This window comes from Balearica regulorum, chromosome 2, assembly GCF_011004875.1.
Source record: "Balearica regulorum gibbericeps isolate bBalReg1 chromosome 2, bBalReg1.pri, whole genome shotgun sequence".
NCBI classification, from domain to species: domain Eukaryota; kingdom Metazoa; phylum Chordata; class Aves; order Gruiformes; family Gruidae; genus Balearica; species Balearica regulorum.
The window spans coordinates 17,863,833-17,886,054 of NC_046185.1; the positions used below are offsets into that span (position 1 = coordinate 17,863,833).

The window sequence follows — 22,222 nt, forward strand, 5'->3', positions numbered from 1 at the left end:
AAATTACTGGGTAAAAAAATCACATAAGAATTTTTTTGATTGTGTTTTGTCAAACTGTGGACTATAGACTTGAACATAAAATATTACCATATTAGAATATTACATTGTCATATTATAGTAGAATATTGCTTTCACTACACTGATTGCTGGAGAGAAAGTACTCTGATACTCACCACAAAACACAGATGTGTTTTGTTCATCAGTCACTTGACAAAAGCAATGAGATCAATCATATACAGCCATTAAAACCCTAAAGGTGTACATTTTTCTCCCTTTAACTCCAAAGAAATTCAGTATTAACCCATAACATTTCAGTATTTTATGTTGCTGTATCAGAAGCCTTCCTAAATTATAAATATGCATAGCTAATAGCTTCATCTTTGCAGTTTCTTTTATTTGTATTTTCAAATGAATGAAGATTCATATTTTAATAACTCCTTTTTTCCTCCTTAACCAGACTTTATAAAACCAAGTGATTGGTTTAATTTGTGATTTTATTTTTTTTCTTCTAGATTTCAGACTATGGTACTGAAAGCAAACGTCTGTTAGGAATATGTCAAATTAGTATAAATAATAGAATTTAGGGGTCAAAGACTAAGATTTCATCAGGACCATTCCACTATAGAATGATATGGCTTTCCTTTGAGACTTCCACTGTGCAGCTGCCCAGAGAAAAGGCAGCAAACACAACTCATAACCCTACCATGCAAAATAGATGTGCTTTATGTCCCAACTCTGCCGCAAAGGATGGACTCATTGTTCAGGTGGAGCAGCAGATTGTGTCTAGAATACTCATTGGTTTCCCCCTCCTGACTTTCTTCCCGCACACAGATATGAGCTGCAAGAGTCATACAGTTCCTTATTAAAAACATACACGAAAAGCTGTGCTTGGCATTAATCTCACTCATGACCTCAATGGCTTCAGCTGCTGATCATACATAAATGAGGAGCCTTCCTCTCATCTCCTTCCTCTCTCCTTGTTTTCATGCTTCTGGTGTGGTTTTGAACAGACTTTTCACTACAATATTGCTTCTCTGAGGGGTGAAAGTGGTGCAGGTTGGGTGGAAATAGTGACATTCTTTTTAGAGGGTAATGGGAGGGAAGGAAAAAGTCTTCATCCAGCAGTACTTGAATCTTCCTGTATTCAGTATTGATCAAATAAACAGGCTTTGTGAAAGTGCAATACAGCTGTATGGTAATTTCACATATCTTAGTGTGATTTTTTTTTTTTTAATTATTCAATTAAGCGAGATGGTCTGTTAGAATACAGAGGAAGCAATAATTCTTTAGCTTCTGCAGTTTATTTGTGGTGCCATAAAAATCACTGGAGAAATAGGATAAGCTCATGTTTAGCTGAGGTTACTTGTCAATTCTACAGCTTCATACAGGAAAAGTTAACCCATAGTGCATTCAGTAAAGATCTGAATATCAAGAACCAGCAATAAAACTTTTATTGACTTCAGCAGACTATTAATTTAGTGCCTAAAAAATGTCATTTTCAAGCAGAAAGGACATAGGTTTTGTCCTTTGTGTTATTTGTGATGTGAGATGCAACCTATAGTAAATAAGTATATCAGTTTGTTTTTAAGATATGCTACTGTAAATAAACATACAGACTTTAATTTGTAAATAAATGCCTTTTGTAGTCTTTAAAAACAGATAACATTATTTTGTGTAAGTCTAACTTTTACAAGTTTCCTTTAAAGTGTTCAGTGCTTCAGCTATTGGTCCAATGGGTTGGACAGTGGTTGCAGCAGAAAAAATGCTGACGTGCCATGCACTAATATATATGCACAAACAATACACAGTGATAACAGTGATCTTTGTGCTCTACTATGTAAACTCTTGTCTTTCAAGACATTAGTGAAGGTAATGACATAAGATTACTTCTTGAAGTGTTCCTTTAAAAATAAATAGAGCAGTTTCTCTTAGTGTAGTTGCTCTTTTTACTCCAAATACCTTTTTTTTAAAAAAAGCAAAACAAACCAAAATGATTATGAGCTTGGGCACAAGAGAAAGTCTATTTTACTTTGCCAGAGTAACTAAACATGAAGATTCTATTATCTTCTGTGAGGTGGTTCTATTTCGATCAATGGTATTTTAATCCTTCACATCTTGATGAATATGTTAGAGCTTGGTTTATGAATCTGCTACATGTATTTTGTATGTGAATTAAAAGGTGAACTTTCTTTTTGCAGTCAAGACTTGCGGATCCAATCTTCAGGGACCTGGAGGCACTTTCACATCACCCAATTTTCCATTCCAGTATGACAGCAATGCTCAATGTGTGTGGGTCATCACAGCTATCAATACTAATAAGGTAAGTTTAAAATTCTGGCCTTGCTTTAAAAAACAAACAAAAGTACATGTAGACTATGATACCTTTCACTAATATGATTTATCTCTATAGTCCAGTAGCTATGGTGCATTGCAGACATTTTAAGAAATGGCTGATACTAGATTTGTATGGACAGATGTTAAAACCTGTTGTTTCCCCTAAGAGTGTTTTGCTTTTTGTATGCCAGGTAGATACCATCATGTTTTTATGTGATTCTCTAAATGAATTCCCAGAAGCAACTACCCAATGGAATGAAGCAATGTCAATGTCATGTGTCCACTAATACTGTGTTATAATAAGTAGAGCTGTTTTGTGTACAAGACTGTTTATATCATGTTTGGCCTTAGACTATGTGAGAAATCACTGAAGTTCATGAATTCACTTTCACTTCATGAAGGTTATTCTAAAGTTGTGTAATTTATTTTGTTGTCTGAACTGCTGTATTTAAATCCCATATACTTTATACCTACACTTTAAACCAAAAGTACTAGGAGTTCTGATAATGCCAGATGAGTCAAAGTAGAGCATAAAGCTAAGTTATGACACCAGTTGTCTTTAAATTCAAGAGCTAGGCACCTGGCAGCAATGGCTGTATTCTATTTCCAGGTGTATCATTTTATCTGAACTGAGTGAATGGACTTGTTTAGATGTAATAAAACAAAAATTAGCTGTACAGCTCAGGAAAGTTTTATAAAGGACTATCAACATCTGTGTTTGCTGCTACAGGGTTATATTCTACCTCCTAATTTCTGTCTTCTATTGCCATCCGCATCAGACTCCACTAATTGATCAGAGAGGCCTAGAAGGCCTACTCCTTTACACCTGAGCTTATTAACCAGGAAACCAGAGGACTCAGTGAAAACTTGATTAGATTTCAGAAACTCTCTCTAATCTTACAAAGTCCTGTTTGGAAGCTATCTTTATGTTCTACTTTGGAAGACGAAAAAAGGAAGAAGAAAACCTTTCTATGATTCCAGGATATTTAATCTAGTAATTAAAATATTCATAATGAAGACAGTAGATGTGTTTGGTGGGGTAGGAAGGGTTGTTGGTTTGTTTTGTCTATGTTCTGAGCACTGCTAATCCAATATACCCAATTTATACGTCATCAAAAACATGTGAAGAGTCCTTGAAAGATGATTCAGTCTTTGTCCCACAGATGAGCAAAAAGTTCAAAAGTAATAGTTAAAATCAATTTCTCTGGCCCAAAGAAGCTTCATATTTTTATTTCTTTAATCAAAAAGTGTTAGTGAGAAAGATGGAATCTATGCACAGAGAAAGTGAATTTTCTCTCACAGAGAGATGTGGCAATAAATAGAATTTAATCTCATATTGTTTGAGGAAATTAAATGCAGCTTTTACAATTTGAACAAATGCTCTAAATGGCTTGAAAACCATCACTGAGCTGTATTATAGAATGAATTTAAGACCTTTTTGGCCATATTTTGCATAAAATGGTTTCCTTTCTTAAATACAGCAGGGGCATGTCTATATAACAACAAAGTGAAATAAGATTTTATACATCCTACCAATGGTAGAAGCAAAACTTTAAGCTCACAAACTTTTATGTACCTACTGGAAAATCACAGGTGATTGTAGGATTAAGATATTTATGACTTGAAGAGTGTTAAGGATTACACTCGGGCAGATGTATTTGTGTCTTAATGTTGCCTTCCTCCTCCCTCCCTGCCAGTTCACAACATGGCGATGCACTGGTATCTTCAAAACCTCAGAACTTTGTTTTGACCAAAAGTATTTTTCATAGAGTATTCAAAAAAATTATTCCCCAGCATTATTTTCTTTAGAAATTTCCAGTTTCTGCTTTTAAAGAACTTTTAATTGAAAGCTGAGTGCAGAAAATTGAGAAGTGAACAAATGCTTTGTCTCTGGTTCTCAGTGTGGTTCACAGAGTTACAGAATGATTGAGGTTGGAAAAGACCTCTGGAGATCATCTAGCTGAACTCCCCTGCTCAAGCAGGGCCACCTAGAGACAGTTGCCCAAATGGTCTTTGAAGATCTCCAAAGATGGTGACTCTATGTCTCTGGGCAACCAGTGCTAGTGCTCAGTCACTCTCACAGTGAAAAAATGTTTCCTGATGTTCAAACGGAACTTCTTGTGTATCAGTTTGTGCCCATTGCCTCTGGTCCTGTCACTGGGCACCACTGGAAAGAGTTTGGTTCCATCTTCTTTACATCATCCCTTCAGGTGTTTATACACATTAAGATCCCCCTCAGCCTTCTATTCTCTAGGCTAAGCAAGCCCAGTGCTCTCAACCTTTCCTTTTATGAGATATGCTCTAGTCCCTTATCATCTTAGTGTCCCTTCACTGGACTCTTTCCAGTAGCTGCATGTCTCTTGTACTGAGGAGGTACAGTTGTTAGACTTGTTTTCCTTTCTCTCAAAGCACTTAGGAGATCAAGTTATTCCATGTGTATCAATTCCAGTACTAATTAAAAAAAACAAACCCCCTCTTTAGTCAGAGGTCTTGCCTGCAATAGTTTAAATAAAAAGTTTTTAAAAAGTTATTTTATGTTGGAATTTTTTTTCTGAAATAGTACATATTACAAAATAGTGTATTAGCATAGCATGAATACTGTTCCAGGCCCTGATTCATAAAAAATATACAAGCATACACTCAGTTTTAATATTTGAGGATGAACTAGAATTCATAGGTTGAATCTCTGCTGGTTCAGTAAAATATTTCAGTGCATACATGATTCAGTTTGATTTGATTAATACTTACATATTGCATTTACATGGTAAGGTTTCCGTAGTGGGGCACTGCAGGGGTGACTTCTTTGAGAATTGATCAGGAGCTGCCCCCATGTTGGACTGACCCAGTTCTAGCTGGCTCCAAAACAGACCCACTACAGGACACAGCTGAGCCAATCAGGCAAGCTGGTGGCACCTCTGGGATAACGTATTTAAGAAAGGGTAGAAAATGCTGTGAAACAGCAGCTGAGGAAGAGGAGTGAGAAGATGAGAGAAACAACTCTGCAGACACCAAGGTCAGTGAAGGAGGACAGGGAGGAGGTGCTCCAGGCACCGGAGCAGAGATTCCCCTGCAGCCTGTGGAGAAGACCATGGTGAGGCAGGTTGTCCCTCTGCAGCCCATGAAGGACCCCACACCACCGCAGGTGGATGTGTCCTGAAGAAAACTTTGAACCTATGGAAAGCCTATGTAGGAGCAGGCTCCTGGCAGAACTTGTGACCCCATGGAGAGAGAGGAGCCCACGCAGCAGCAGGTTTGCTGGCAGGACTTGTGACCCTGTGGAGGACCCACACTGGAGCAATCTGTTCTTGAAGGACTGCACCTCATGGTACGGACCGACACTGGGGCAGTTTGTGAAGAACTGTAGCCTGTGGGAGGGACCCACTTTGGAGAAAGTCATGAAGGACTGTCTCCCATGGGAGGGACTTGATGCTAGAGCAAGGAAAGAGCATGAGGAGGAAGCAGCAGCAGAGATGAAGTGTTACAAACTGACTGCAACCCCCATTCCCTGTCCCTCTGTGCTACTTGGTGGAGAGGAGGAGGCAGAAGAGTCAGTAACAAAAAAGGGAAGTTGAGCTTGGGAAGAAGGGGGGTAGGAGGAAGGTGGATTTAGTTTTGTTCTTATTTCTCACCATCCTACTCTATTTTTAATAGGCAATAAATTAAAATAACCTTCCCCAGGTCAAGTCTGTTTTGCCCGTGATGGTAACTATTGAGTGATCTTCCTATCCTTATCTCAACCCACGAGATTTTTCGTCCCATTTTCTCCTCCTGTCCTGCTGAGTGGCTTGATAGGCACCTGGAAGCCAGGTTAGTGGATGGTACATCAGAGAGTTATGTCAGTAATAATAATGCAAAGAAGAAATGCTAGATTAAGCAAAATACTTTGTTTCAAAATATGAATGCTGGAGACTGTTCCTGCACTTCTGTGATGTGCCACCAAAATTATTAGACTCTGAGAAGTCTTAGATTCATAATGGGCCGATCATAGTGCAAGGAGTTACCCAGTTTATTATAGGTGTAACAGCTTCAGTATTACCCAGAAAATACTGGTTTTTTTCATTTTATTGGTTGGACATAATTATATCTCTTTGATATTGCAATGAAATGCAGACTCACAGATAATTATGGGGTTTCTAAAGTAGTGGATAGATAAAAGGTTTATTATGTTATCTGAAATAATATTCAGGTATGTTTATAGTTTTCAGTATAAATAGAAAAAGGTGTCTAGCACTAATTAGAAGAACTTAAACTTGTTGAGGTTAAATGAAATCATTTTGCAGGTTAGATCAAGTTATTTTTAGAATATTTTAAGGAATCTGCAGGCATAAAGTTTTTGCTTGCATTATCAGTGGTTTAATATGTTCAGTTTTGATTCATGCTAACATTGCCTCATTGTTCTGAACACAATAGTGCTTGCCTTGCGTGACTACTAAAAGGCATAACTTTTGATGTTTGCCTTGAAGTCAAAAACGTCATTGATGCATAATGAAGATTAGCCATTAAGAGTTATTTATAATGACTACAACAAATGTCACGGTGTTCATTATAACATGGCAATATTTACAATATTTTATACCACAGCCATGAGAACCATGAAGACTTATTGATCCTGGTATTTCAGGAATTATTGATCTGGTATTTCAGAGCTTCTTCTGTTGCATCATTTGCAACAAAATAGCTCAGAAATAGAGAATCTTCTAAGGGAGAGACCACTAGATGAATGACCCTGAAAGGAACTTTAACTGTGATGTAAATGGACATTCCTCCCATATCTACATGCATATTTCAGGATTGAATCTGGATAATTTTCTTCCCTGACTAGTTTCACAAATAAGTTTTATATCAGTACAGTATAGATGAAAGAAATATTGTCCCAGGCAATCATCTGCCTCATTAGCTTTATACTGCATTACAGTTGGTCTCTTGCCTCATACAGTTAACCAGATATGCTGTTCGTCCCCAAGCCTTGTTGACAGTGGAGTAGAACCATAACTAAATACCTCAAACATGGCCACACAAGACAGTGACTTTACTATTGAAAAGCAGAGAAATTAAATAAAAATCAGTTGTGAAAGAAAGGTCATGTGGATGGGAGTCAATAATAAAACTTATTGATGAGGGTACACCAACACATCTGATATCAGTGAGATCTACATAGAATCATAATATCATTTAGGTTGAAAAAGACCTTTAAGATAATGTCGCGTGAAAAGGTACAAGTCTGATATGTGGCTGAGGGAGGCCCTCCTGTTGAGTCACGAGGTTCAGAAAGGACCCCCTTGCTTTCTAAACTCCTTCTCAGAGAGGAGCCTAGGTGCGGCTAGGTCCAGTCTTAGTCCCAGACTTGGTCAACGGTTTATGTCTAAAGGGTTATGTGTGTAGCCACTTATCAGAGTCAACGTTTGCCTGTCACAGCCCCACTAAGGACTTTCACTGAAACAGTTTCACAAAGTTGAAAAGAAAAATAGGTAATTTATTGAAGCGACAGATATAAAAGTTCGGAATTGCCGTTGATAAATGCACTAACTGCAACAATTTTGAGCTCAAGTTAATAGTTCAGCGCTTTTGTTAATAATAGTTTTCCCGGGGTAACATCCGACATAATCGGAGGCGCAAGTCTTACCAAAGAGGCGTCCCTGCTTGGGGAGGAGAGAGGTCCAGGCCCGTCGACCCGTCTGGATAGTTGGAGTTCTTGTTCTCAGAAAAGACGATTCTAAATGCCAGATTTATACTTTTTGGCGAGGTGGGACTAAGTCAGGTATTGTGTGTCGATTGGCCCTTAACAAGGCTTGTTGTGCAGTTGATCAGGGCTGGGGTGGGGGGAAGTGGCAGAGAACAAAGGCGTTCAGTACAGAGGAGCGGTGGTCTGTTTAGTTTTACCAAAGTAACGTCAAGCTGTGAAGGCTCCCCCTCACCCCAGGCGTCACTTAGTTGATCGAGGAGCAGACCCGTCAGGCGCTGCATCTTGTTAAGATGAACAAATTGCTCATCTCCTGCCCCTGTTCAGGTCCAGTGCTTATCAGTGCAAGATAAGCAAGTTGCTCAATCCCTGCTCTCGCCCAAGCTGGACTCCCCCAGGGCCCCTTCTGCTGGGTCATAACGGCCCTGTATTTGGCACCAACAAGCCTGGATAAGTCCGGCACCCCACAGATAATCAAGTACAACCATTAACCTAACACTGCCAAGTCCACCGCTAAGCCACGTCCCTAATCATCATGTCTACACATCTTTTGAATCCCTCCAGGGATGGTCACTCAACCACTTCCCTGGGAAGCCTGTTCCAATGCTTGATAAATCTTTCGGTGAAGAAATTTTTCCTAATATCCAATCTAAACCTCCTCTGGCACAACTTGAGATAATTTCCTCTTGTCCTATCACTTGTTACTTGGGAGAAGAGACCGACACCCACCTCACTACAACCTTCTTTCAGGTACTTGTAGAGAGCAATAAGGTCTTCCCTCAGCCTCCTCTTCTCCAGGCTAAACAACCTTTCTTGTAGTGAGGGGCCCAAAACTGAGCACAGTGCTTGAGGTGTGGCTGCACCAGTGCTGAGTACGGGGGGATGATCACTTCCCTAGTCCTGCTGGCCACACGATTTCTGATACAAGCCAGGGTGTTGTTGGCCTTCTTGGACACCTGGGCACACTGCTGGTTCATATTCAGCTGGCTGTTGACCACCACCCCCAGGTCGTTTTCCACCAGGTAGCTTTCCAGCCACTCTTCCCCAAGCCTGTAGCATTGCATGGGGTTGTTGTGACCCAAGTGCAGAACCTGGCACTGAGCCTTGTTGAACCTCGTACAGTTGGCCTCAGCCCATTGATCCAGCCTGTCCAGATCCCTCTGCAGAGCCTTTCTACTCTCAAGCAGATCATCACTCCTGCACAGCTTGGTGTCGCCTGCAAACTTACTGAGGGTGCTCTCGATCCCCTTCTCCAGATCATTGATAAAGATATTAAAGAGAACTGGCCCTAACAGTAAGCCCTGGGGAACACCACTTGTGACTGTCCACCAACTTGATTTAACTTCATTTATCACCACTCTTTGGGCCTGTCCATCCAGCCAGGTTTACCAAGCAAAGAGTATGCCCATCAAGCCATGAGCAGCCAGTTTCTCCAGGAAAATGCTGTGGGAAACAGTGTCAAAGGCTCTACTAAACTCCAGGTAGACAACATCCATAGCCTCTCCTTCATCCACTAAGTGGGTCACCTTGTCATAGAAGGAGATCAGGTTAGTCAAACAGAACCTGCTTTTCGTAAACCCATACTGATTGAGCCTGATCATCTGGTTGTCCTGTACGTGCCACATGATGACACTCAAGATGATCTGCTCCATACCCTTCCCTGGCACCAAGATCAGAATGGAAGGCCTGTTGTTCCCCATATCCTCTTTTCAGCCCTTCTGGTAAACGGGTGTCACATTTGCTAACTTCCAGTCAACTGGGATCGCCCTAGTTAGCCAGGACTGCTGATAACTGGTGGAAAGTGGCTTGGTGAGCACTTCTGCTGACATTTATTTTTACTGTGGCTGTGGAAAATCAAAGAGCAAACCATGAGTTAGCCTAACCTAAAGAATATATTGCTGGCTTATGTTCAACTTGCTATCCATGAAGACCTCCACTGCCTTTTCTGCAAAGCCTCTTTTGAGCTAGTTGGCCCTGAGTGTGTACTGGTGCATGGGGTTGTTCCTTCCCAGAAGCAGAGACTTCCATTTCCCTTTGTAGAACTTCATGAGGTTCTTGTTGGCCCATTTCTCCAGTCTGTCAAGGTTGAATGGCTGCTGAATGGCAGCACAACCCTCTGATGTATCAGCTACTCCTCACAGTTCTGTATCATCTTAAAACTTAATGAGGATGCACTCAGTACCATCATCAAGGTTGTTAATGAGAATGTGGAACAGTTGGTTGTACTTGATGATCTTAATGGTCTTTTCCAACCAAAATGATTCTATGATTCTATGATTGACCCCTGAGGTACATCAAGAGTGACTGGCCTCCAGCTAGGTTTCTTACCTCTCTGTACATTTATCTACCCATACTTTGTAAGTTTGTCTAGAAGGTTATGTAAGACAGTGTTGAAAACCTGACTGAAGTTCAAGATTAGCATTCACTGCCTTCCACTCATTCACCAAGCCAGTCATCTCATTGTAGAAGGATATCAGATTGATCAGGCATGATTTCCTCTTCATAAATCCATGCTTGCTACTTTCAGGCATCCTCCTGTCCTTAATATGTTTGGAAATGGTGTCCGTGAGGATTTGCTCCATCACCATCCCACAAATCAAGGTGAGATTGACTGGCCTGTAATTCCCCAGATACTCTTTCTTGCCCTTCTTGAAGATAAGAATGAAGTTTTCATTCTTCCAGTCCTCAGGAATCACTTCCTGATCACCATGACCTTTCAAAGATGATCAAGAGTGGCCTCACAATGACATTGGCCAGCTCCCTCAGCACCCATGTGTACAAGCCTTCAGTTTCCTTGGACTTGTATATACCCAATTTGTTTAAATGTTCCCTAACCTGATCCTCATCCAGTAAGAATAAGTCTTCCTTGCTTCAGACTTTCCCTCTGATCTCAGGGGCCTGGGATTCTTGAAAGCAAGTCTTACCAGTGAAGACAGAAGTGAAGAAGGTATTCAGGACATTGGTCTTTTCAGTGTCCTTTGTCACCATGCAACCTGCCCCATTTAGTGGACAGTCCTTGTTTTCTGTCATCTACCTTTTGCTGATGACATATCTGTAGAAGCCCTTCTTGTTCCATTCATGTCCTTTGAGAGACTTATCCCAAGATGGGCTTTGGCTTTCCTAGAAATACTCCTGCATGCTCAGAGGAGTGTCTCTATATTCCTTGGTGTCCTGATCCTGATTCCATCTCTCTTACGCTTTCATTTTATGTTTGTGTTTAGTCAGGAGCTCCTAGTTCATTCATGCAGGCCTACTAGTTCCTTTGCTTTTTTTCCATTTCATTGGGATGAACCGTTATTGAGCTTGGAGATAGCGATCCTTGAAAACCAGCCATGTGTCGGGAATGTTCTCTCCAGAACCATCTTCGTGTGATTCATCAAAACAGAATCTTTAACAAAGTTTGTTCTACTGTGAAGGTTTTGTTTCTGCCTTTTGCCTTGCCTCCCTGGATTCTGAACTCCACCAGCCCATGGTCACTGCAGCCCAGGCTGCCCCAATCTTTACATTCCCAATTGGCTCTCCCTTGTTTGTAAGCATGAGGTCCAGCAGAGCATGTCCCCTTGTCAGCTCTTGATCACCTGTGTTAGGAAGTTGTCATCAGTGCACTCCCTACACTTATTTGATGGCTTGTGCCCTGCTTTGTTGCCCTCTTAGGAGATATTGGGGTGGTTGAAATTCCCTGTGAGAATCAGTACCTGCACATGTGAGGCTTCTCCAACAATTTGTGATGGAGGAAATTCATGGACAGTTTTCCCACATCTAGATTGTCTTAACATGGTTTCCACCCATTTTTTTGCACACATCAAGCAAGATTTTTCCCACTGGAAGACTGATTCAGTTAATATCAAATAGAGAGAGAATAGAGAAAAGAATTTTCTGTGAAAGCTGCTTCAGCACAGACCATGATAACTTCATCTACTTTTTTTTTTTTTTTGAAAAAGTGTCTTTAAATTTCCCTGCACTAGATAACTACAATGTCTCATCTTACCAGAGTAAACATTGGGTGGATTGATTTAGCATTTTTTGCTAAAGCTGGCAACCATCACAATTTGATGTTCTAAAACACTAAATGTCATTTCTTCAACTTAAACAATTATCATCATGAAAGCTTTTTCATTTTGTTATAAACATTGCAAGATTTTCTGTGTTGTGTTGCCTGAATGACAAAACCTCATTGTGTATGTTTTATTGCTTCTATAACTCAAAAATCTACTGTTGCTTGTACTGACACAAATTCTGCAGCTGTTCCTTGACCTTTTTTCAGACAATCTTTGTGGTTAATTTTAAAACACAGAATGAATGATACACACGATAAAATTCCATGAAAATGGAATTCTAAAATAAAATGAGGGAAAGAAAGCTGTTATCTACTCTTAGTATGCATCTTGTAAAGAAAAAAAAAAAAAAAAAACAGACAGACATATGTAGATTTGTAGATTATAAATCTGCAAATTACTTGTTTAGCATATGGAATGAAATCATACAACAATTCTTCCTCTAGCTGTTCTTAAACTATGGTGCTTCAAATGCTCTATATATTTTGCCAATTCCTATAGCTGTTCTTAAGTTATGGTGCTTCAAATGCTCTAGATATTTTGCCAATATAAGAATGGTGAATTTAATTATTTCGTTCTTAGCTAATACCTAAAAAAATAAGATTTTTCTGTATTCTATACAGTAATATTAGTTTACTCTATCCCTTTGCTTTAGCTTAACAAAATAAATTGACCTCATTGCTAATGAAGTAAGAAGACTGTTTCCAATACTATACCAAGGCTTTTTTTTTTTTCTTTTGTATCTTCACCTGCTTCCTTTACATTTGTTACAAGGTAAAGTTTGAAAGTTACACAATTTCCTCGGTTTTACTTAACATAAAGGGCTTTTGCTTGTTATATGGTGAATGCCCTGGTTTGTTAGGGTTTTTTTTTTTCCATTTATGACATTCACAGAGCTAAACCAGACCATTAGGCAGTAATTGCTAGATAATTGTTATCATTGCATAAGCATGCTAAAACCAGTTCAGGCCAAGAGAAAGCCAAATAATGCTGAGAGGCTCATTGTCAGGTCAGTACAAATCCTGTGGTTTGTTTACTAGTAATGGCAAAAGTGCTGTTTCCTGGGCTACATTAAAACCTAGTTCATGTGCGCTTAAATAGCATGTGGGATAAGAAATTGCAATTGTGACTCTTGATTTTGCCCTTCAAAAGGATGGGCTACAAAATGATCAGTTTAAATTTAACAACAGGCTAAAATATGAGTGAAATCAGAATTAGGGCTAAAGTTAACCAGAGTTCAAGTCTTATGAATTATACTTGCTGATTTTTTTCTAATCCGCAGTGACAGAAACACTGTGGAAAACGTCAGTGCTAGAATGACAGCCTTTCTGACAGATCTCACCCATATTCACACCACATATCATTCACCACCATGCATTAAGAAGGAGAAAAATAAGCAAAAGGGTTCATTTAAGAAAAAAGATCAAGCTGTTTACCAAAATTGTAAGGAGAAATTAAATATATAAGCTCATTGTTTAATTTAGATGGATCAGAAAACTAGGTCTTGTTTCTGTTAGTTTTAAATGACAAGAATTTTTTAAAAAAGAAATTTTACATTATTTTATTTTTTGTTTGTCACCATCATATTCTAAATTTTACATTCAGTATATTTCAAGCATACAAGTATTCTTACTACCTGCACAAATGTATTCTTTATAAAGTATTCTTTAGAATGTGTTCTTTAGAATATAGGTCTCAAAAGTTTGCCAGTGTTCTCCTTCTCATCTTTTTATCTATTGGCTTTTGAAATGATTTTGAAATCAATGATTTATGTCTGAGGGTTGGGAGATAGTTGGGTTTTGGTTGGTTTTGGTTGTTGGGTTGTTTTTTTTCTTCCATTATTATTTTTGCTAAGTTTTTTTTTGTGTGTGGATGTCAAATATCTATTAGGAAATCTATAATCTGAATTTCGTCATAATGGCATAGCCTACCAAAAATTTATGAAATCTGTTTCCAACTGCTGTAGTCTTTTACTTTCTGAGAGATTGTTGAAATAATTCGAAATATCTGGGAAACTCCTCACATGACATTTTCTGTAAGTCTGAAGAAGTTTACTGAGGGAATAATTTGCAACTATTACTGAATTGATATTAAATATGGTTCTCATTTAATCACTCTATATTAAGATATTCTTTTTTTTATTATTCTTTTTATATTCCATTCTTCCCTTCCGCCTTCCTTATGTCATGATGTTGCTGTTTTCCTCCTGCAAAAAATTCATCTTTTCATTTCTGAGTTTTTGTGCTTTTTAGGCCAAGCCAAAAATAAGCAAAACAAATTCAGCAAAAAGTGGAGTGTTTACATTTAATTTACAACAGCTGCGTTATTTCTTTAACCATGTCAAAACTGTCAGTGGAACATACCCTAAGCTTGCTGTTAAGCATAAACTGAGTTGCCATCCTTATTTATTCACATTAACAATATAAATCTCAAGCAGACTGGGTGCTTCAACATGAACTCAAGCACTCATTTCATTAAGTCTGTTTTGGTCAGGCCTGTTGGAACAAACTACAATGCAGCTCTTTTTACAAGCAAGTGTCTCAAACTTGGCTTTTACTAAACCTAGTGTGAAGATGTACTGTGGGTGTTACAGTCAGTGACATGATTAAAAAATATGATCATACTTAAGCTCATTCTTAACTATATGTTTTAATCATAATCCTGTTTTTCATCCATGCAGATTTAAAAAGCTGGTACTGTGTTTATCAATAGGAGATAATGTACTTTTATTCTATACTAGAAACTAGAAAATGTAAAAATATTTCAGTTCTGTTCAGAACACATTCAATTTCTTTGCAGTGTTAGCTACACTTCTTCTACATTGTTCATGAACATTTTGATCCAGTTAAAAAATCTGAGTGACGTATATACTGCAGTTTAAAAAAAGTCTTAGAAATACATTTGAAGGGAGGGGAGATTGTCTCAACAGAGTAAGAGCATAGAAGGGAAACCAGCTAGTTCTGAGACAGGGAGTTAGCCACTTTGGCAGTGAGGGAATAGAATCAATTGTTGAATGAGAGAATTTGGAGTCAGGCAGTACATGCATGTGCTTTGGGTTAAGTATTGGAGAAAAATAGTAGAATAGAAGAGATGTGGAGGAAAAAAAAGCAATTGCAGAAAGATAAATGACTTGTCCTCCCATCCTGTAATTTTACTTAAATACACTTTCGTTATGAAAGGAGGACAGGTCCATTTTCTTAATTATTGTAGATTTTATCTCACTAAATATTTTCCTGCCATTTCTGTGACTATAGGAGCGATGTTCCACACTCTGGGAAGATGATCTACCCATAGGGAATGAGTGAGACGTTGGGCCTGTTGCAATAACTGCAGCATGAGTGGAGCAGTACAACAGGCTGGAGCGCCTCTCCTATGAGGACAGGCTGAGAGAGTTGGGCTTGTTCAGTCTGCAGAAGGGAAGGCTCTGGGGAGATCTAATTGTGGCTTACCAGTACCTGAAGGGGCCTACAGGAAATCTGGAGAGGGACTGTTTACAAGGGCATGCAGTGATAGGACAAAGGGTAATGGTTTTAAGCTAAAGGAGGGTAGATTCAGATTAGCTATTAGGAAGAAGTTCTTCCCTGTGAGGGTGCTGAGGCACTGGTACAGGTTGCCCAGAGAAGCTGTGGATGCCCCATCCCTGGAAGTGTTCAAGACCAGGTTGGATGAGGCTTTGGGCAACGTGGTCTGGTGGAGGGTGTCCCTGCCCATGGCAGGGGGGTTGGAACTAGATGATCTTTGAGGTCCTTTCTAACACAAACCAACCTATAATTCTATCATTCTATCATAATTACTTCTACTTCAGCCATCAGCAATTTTAGATTCTAGCCATAACCTGAATTTCAGGTATTAACTCCACCTTTGATTAAAACTTTAGATAGAATTAAAGGCTGAATCTGAGTTTTAGTCCTGTTTGACTTTCTATAAATTCCTAAAATTGGTCTTTGAATGCAAACATATTTTCTTATTTGTAGTCATGATGAATATGCCCACACAAGCTAGAACTTTTAAAAAGACATATGCATATGACCCAGAGACTTTGATAGAAAGTATCCAGTGCTTGCACTGTGAGCAACTGATATGTTTCAGTCTCTTTTGTTTGATGAATTTTTGGCACAGAGACTTGTCACTTTCCTCCACAGTTGAGTTCACTTGATTGCTCTTGTGAGTGATGTTTATAGTAAATTGTTCTGCTCAATATATACCTTTTTCTGATATTCGACTGGGAAATGGAGCTTCTGGTAGTTTGTTTGTTTGTTTGTTCTCTATGAAGTGACTCCTTCAAAGGTTCATGGTACCATTCTGTGGTGGGTTAACCTTGACTGGCTGCCAGGTGCCCACCAGGCTGCTCTAGCACTCCACCTCAACAGGACAGGAGGAGAAAATACGATGAAAAATCTCATGGGTCAAGATAAGAACAGGGAGATCACAGTTACTGTCATTTGCAAAACAGACTTGACTTGGGTAAATTCATTTAATTTATTGCCAATCAAATCAGAATAGGATAATGAGAAATAAGAACAAATCTAAACAACACCTTCCCTCCACTCCTCCTTTCTTCCCAGACTAAACTTCTCCTCGACATCTCTACCTCTTTGCCCTGAGCAACGCAGGGAGGACAGGGATTGGGGGTTGCGGTCAGTCCATAACGCTTGGTCTCTGCCACTCCTTCCTCCTCACACTGCTTCCCTGCTCCAGCGTTGGGTCCCTCCCACAGGTGGCAGTTCTTCACAAACTGCTCCAGCATGGGTCCTTCTCATGGGGTGCAGTCCTTCAGGAACAGACTGCTCCAGTGTGAGTCCCTTACAGGGTCACAGGTCCTGCCAGAAAACCTGCTCCACTGTGGGCTGTTCTTGGTGTCGGTTTCCCTCACGGCACATCCACCTCTGCCGTGTTGTCTTCCATGGGCTGCAGTGTGCATATCTGCTCTGCTGTGGACCTCCATGGGCTGCAGGGGGACAACCTGCCTCACCATGGTCTTCTGCACAGGCTGCAGGGGAATCTCTGCTCCGTCATCCTGAGGACCTCCTCTCCTTCCTTCTTCACTGACCTTGGTGTCTGCAGAGTTGTTTCTCTCACATCTTCTGTCTTCTCCTTGAGCTGCTGTTTTGCAGCTTTTTTTACCCTTTCTTAAATATGTTATCCCATAACCGCTACCACTGTCACTGATGGGCTCCGCTTTGGCCAGTAGCGGGTCCATCTTGGATCCACCTGGAACTTGCTCTGTCTAACATGGGGGCACCTCCTGATCAGTTCTCACAGAAGCCACCCCTGCAGCCCCTCCCTGCTACCAAAACCTTGCAATGTAAACCCAATACACATTCACAATGCAAACTGAAGGTGATGCTTGCAAGAACATCCACTGAGACTTAAGTCACTGATACCACTCCTGTGTTTCTGTCCCCTTCAGGCTGCATAGCTGCTCATCAGGTTAGGCTGACAGCAGTTAGTGACCTCTCTGTTTTCTTTTGGAACAAACTGCTTACCCTCAGTGGGATGAAAAAGGGCAGACTTCTGTGCTGCATACGAGCATATCCTTTTTGGCCTAGTACTGAATGAAAAAACAGAAGCAAGGGCAAGTTAAATCGAAGTCCTCAGCCCTTCCTATGATTGTAGTCCTCTTGCTATTTAAGAACAATGATTTTTTATTTTCAACTCTGAGAGTAAATTTAGTTTTATGAGGGAAGGATGATCAAGATTTTTTTTTTTTTTTTTATAGATTGGTTGATTTTTGTCCTGCATATACCTATTGCTATTTGTTTATAGTGGTCTTGCCAAGTCAGTCTTTTTTTAGGCTAATCTGGAGCATCATTGTCTCCCTTTCTGTGATTTTTTTTTTTTTTTTTTTAAAGTCTTTAGAGCAAAAGGGCACAAAAAGTTTTAGGGTTTTCCTAACACATCTTCTTGGAAAGTAGTAAAATGAACTGATGGGTTTTACTACAAAAATAGCTTTTGAAAAAGTAGAAAATTGAACTCATGGAGCATTATGTATTTAAAATTAATTTAAATACAATGGTTTAAGTTTACTTTTTTTTCTATAGAAATATTCTTAGATTTGAGTCTTAACTGTAATATGCTTTTGCTACTAACTCTGCCAAATGATCTTTTAGTTTCAGCTCTTTTTATTTATTATTTACTGGATGATTTTATTAATGAAGTACATTTTACCTCCTTCATAACATCAGAAGCTTTACTGAATTGCTATAAACCCTTTCAACCTTAAGATCTATATTATCAAAGAGACATGACATTAGGTGCTCAAATACCACTAAAAATCAGTGAGGAAATGAATTCCAAATATAACAAATCTTCTTGAAAAAACCCCTCCTATTAATAGAAAGTACAAATCCTTCTATTAGGAGAAAGAAAAAGACTAGAACGTTTATAGCTCTTATTGCTGTTCAAACTTATGCTTATCTGGGAGTGACATTAATCCATAGTTTCTCAAAGTAACATTGGAGAATGTTTTTCTAAGACATATGAAATATATTCAAAAGACTAGATTAGAGAGGAGGAACCAGAGTTGGGAGTTCAGAATATTAACGGTTGTCTCATCAGTTGAATGGGAAGATACAGTGCATTGCCACTGTAAAAATGATGTAACTGAGAAAAAGAATTCCAAATGTTCTCATATATTGCCTCATAGCCTTAGTACATCTGGTGAATGCACAGGTCAAAACCAGACCTATGTTGTGAGTTTAAATGCCTTAGGGGTTAAGTGATGTCTGCCTATGACTTTATGGATCACAAAAGATCCGTGCAAAGCTGGGAAATCCATTTGTATTGTGTTTTGGAACTAGTCTTAAACCTCATCAATCATTCAATGCTTTTGTGAGAAAGCCCACAGATGTCAATGGACCTGTTAGAGTGGGTCCAGAGGAGCGCCACAAAAATGATCAGAGGGCTGAAACACCTCTTCTGTGAAGAAAGGCTGAGAGAGTTGGGGTTGTTCAGCCTGGAGAGAGAAGGCTCCAGGGAGACCTTATTGCCACCTTTCATCATATAAAGGGGGATTATAAGAAAGATGGAGAAAGACCTTTTACCAGGGTCTGTAGTGATAGGACAAAGGGTAACAGTTTTAAAATGAAAGAGAGTAGATTTAGATTCGATATAAGGAAGAAATTTTTTATGATGAAGGTGCTGAGGACAGGTTGCCCAGAGAAGTTGTGGATATCCCATCATTGGAAGTGTTCAAGGTCAAGTTGGATGGGGCTTTGAAAACCTGATGTAGTGAAAGATGTCCCTACCCATGGCAGGGAGGGTTGGAACTAGAAGATCTTTAAAGGTCCCTTCCAACCCAAACCATTCTGATTCTATGATTAGTCCCTATATTTATACAGTACTTAATGAATATATATTTTAAAGATTTTATGCTTAATTCAATATTTATGCATGTCTTTAAAAAAAAACCCTCACAAACGAAACCTGCTTTATTGGCTGTTGTAAATGTCAATTTATTAGCATTTTGATATCTGGTATACAACTTTTTGTTGAATATTAATGTTTAGAGATATATCAAAACTATTTTCTCCTTTTTGTTTACAGCTGACCTTGTTACCATTCTGAATTTTTGCAGCCTAAGAAAACAAATTTGATCTTAGGCTAGCTATGTCCAGCTCCTAATGTGGATATACATTTACTTTTAACCACATAGCCATGTGTTTCTATAGCCAATAGGTCATAATCAATTGCATCTTCTCTCAACTTTCTCTAAAATCTACCATTCCTCTGATTCATTCCTCATGCTACTATATCAAATACTTTCCAGGCAGGGAGTTGTTTTCATCTAGACGTAATAGGAAATAATTAACAAGTTATTCTCAATACAGTCATCCCTGTCTTTTTCACAACTGCAGTAAAGAAGAAATGGAGGGACAATTTTATGGAAGAGAGGAACTTTATGTAGATCAGTGTCATCTAACTTTAGTCAACAGAAGGTTAATTGCCATAGTTGGTAGAATTTTATTTTAAACTCTCTCTCCAGTTAATGAAGAGATATTGGTTTCACCAGAGGTACAAATCTTAATGTACTGATTAATTATTTATCCTAAGAGACATATCCAAAGTAGGCAAGATTAATTTCTCTCCAAATAGCTTATCAGTAGAAAAGCACTAGCTGTGAAGGTAGTAAGTGATCATTTTCAAGCCGATGCCTAATTTTTAGGTGATTCAATTTTCACAGAATCACAGAATGGTTGAGATTGGAAGGGACCTCTTGTCGAACCCCCTTGCTCAAGTAGGAACACCTAGAGATGTTTGCCCACAACCATGTCCAAATGGCTCTTTAATATCTCCAAGGAGGGAGACTCTGTAACTGCTCTGGTCAACCTGTGACAGTGCTCAGTCACCCTCACAGTAAAAAACTGTTTCCTGATGTTCAGATGGAACCTCATGTGTTTCAGTTTGTGCCCATTGCCTCTGATCCTGTCTCATTAGTGAAAAGAGCCTGTCTCCATCCTCTTTTCACCCTCCCTTAGGGTATTTATATCCATTGATAACATCTTCCATGAGCTTTCTCTTCTCTAGGCTGAACAGTCCCAGCTTTCTCAGTCTTTCCTCACAGGAGAGATGCTTGAGTTCCTTAATCATTTTTGCAGCCCTTTCTTATACTCTGTCCAGTTTTTCCAAGTCTCTCTTGTACTGGGGAATAGTGGATAACACATCCAGATGTGTCTCACCACAGCTGAGCAGAAGGTAAGGATCACCTCCCTTGACCTTATGGCAATACTTTTTCTCATGCAGCTGAGTATACTCTTCGCATCCTGTGCAGCAAGGGCACATTGCTGCCTCATGTTCAGCCTGGTGTCCACCAGGATCCCCAGGTACACTTCTGCAAAGCTGCTTTCCAGCTGGGTGGCCCCAGCATATACTGGTGCATGGGGTTGTTCCTCCCCAGGGGCTGGACTTTGCACTTCCTCTTGAACCTGAGGTTCCTGTTGGTCCATTTCTCCAGCCTGTTGAGGGCCCTCTGGATGGCAGCACATTAGCCACTGCTCCTGCTTTGGTATTGTAGCAAACTTGCTGAGGGTACACTCTGCCCCATCATTCAGATCACCAATGAAGATGTTAAACAGGACTTGTCCCAGTGTTGGCCCCTGGGATACAGCACCAATTACTGGCCTCCTACTAGACTTTGTGCTGCTGATCACCACCCTCTGGGCCCAGATTTTCATCCAATTTTCAATCCACCTCACTGAACACCCAGCCCATACTTCATCATCTTCTCTATGAATGTCTTAGGGGAGACAATGTCAAAGGCCTGCATGAAGTCCAGGTAGACAATATCCACTGCTCTCCTTTCATCTACCAGACTAATCATTTCATCATAGAAGTTAATCAAAGTTGGTCAAGCATGACTTCCCCTTGATGAAGCCATGCTGACTACTCCTGATGATTTCCTTGTCCTTAATGTTCCTGAAAATGGCTTCCAGGATTAGCTCTCCATGGTAGTATTAATGTTAAATAAAATTATACCTCAGTATAAATAATTTAAATAAAATTATACCTCAGTCTTATAATAAATGATGGATTCAATATATTTTTCCTACTGAAACTATTCTTCTATAATCAAATATATAATAACACAATTATTTTGATGGAGGGACCTGTGATTCTATGGAAGATTATGGAGGTAAAGCATATCAGTCAGACAGCAGCATTTTGTTAGCTTATACCATCAGATATAAATGCACATCATTTACTTGCTGGGAAGAAGTCAGACATCCTCAGCAGAAAAGCAATTAACCATACTAAGGGCATGTGAGGACACAGAGATACAAACAGGATGTATTTTCTTTTCCTTGCCTAGTTTTACTTCTACCAGTGAAGAAGGCAACCAGAAAATTCCTTCTGATTGATGAGCAAAGGGTGGGCATGACATTATTAGCAGTCTGTACGTGTTGTGGGTTTTTTCCAGAGTTAACAGTAAAAACTGATGAAAGTAGCTATTTTGTGGATATGTTTCAGTGAGGTGCATATCTTGCTGTTGCTACTATGTTTGGATCATTCATACCATGGTTTTTGTGCTAGATTTTTTTTTTCCCCAGAAATAAATATCTTTGTAGATCAATAATAGATGCTCTGGCACTAGAGAGTTGGCCAGAATTTCTAAGTCCAACCTTTCCCTCTCTTGCTGTCTTCTAGGTACAAATGC

At 39.4% G+C, this 22,222-nt stretch overlaps 1 protein-coding gene across 1 annotated transcript in view; it reads left to right on the top strand.

Moving 5' to 3' along the window:
* CSMD3 (CUB and Sushi multiple domains 3) overlaps window positions 1-22,222 on the top strand; it is a 727,509-nt gene that overhangs the window by 317,187 nt on the left and 388,100 nt on the right. The window contains exon 10 of the mRNA XM_075743489.1: window positions 2,199-2,320. Coding sequence (XP_075599604.1) covers window positions 2,199-2,320 — 122 coding nt within the window. The remainder of the gene's footprint in view (window positions 1-2,198; window positions 2,321-22,222) is intronic.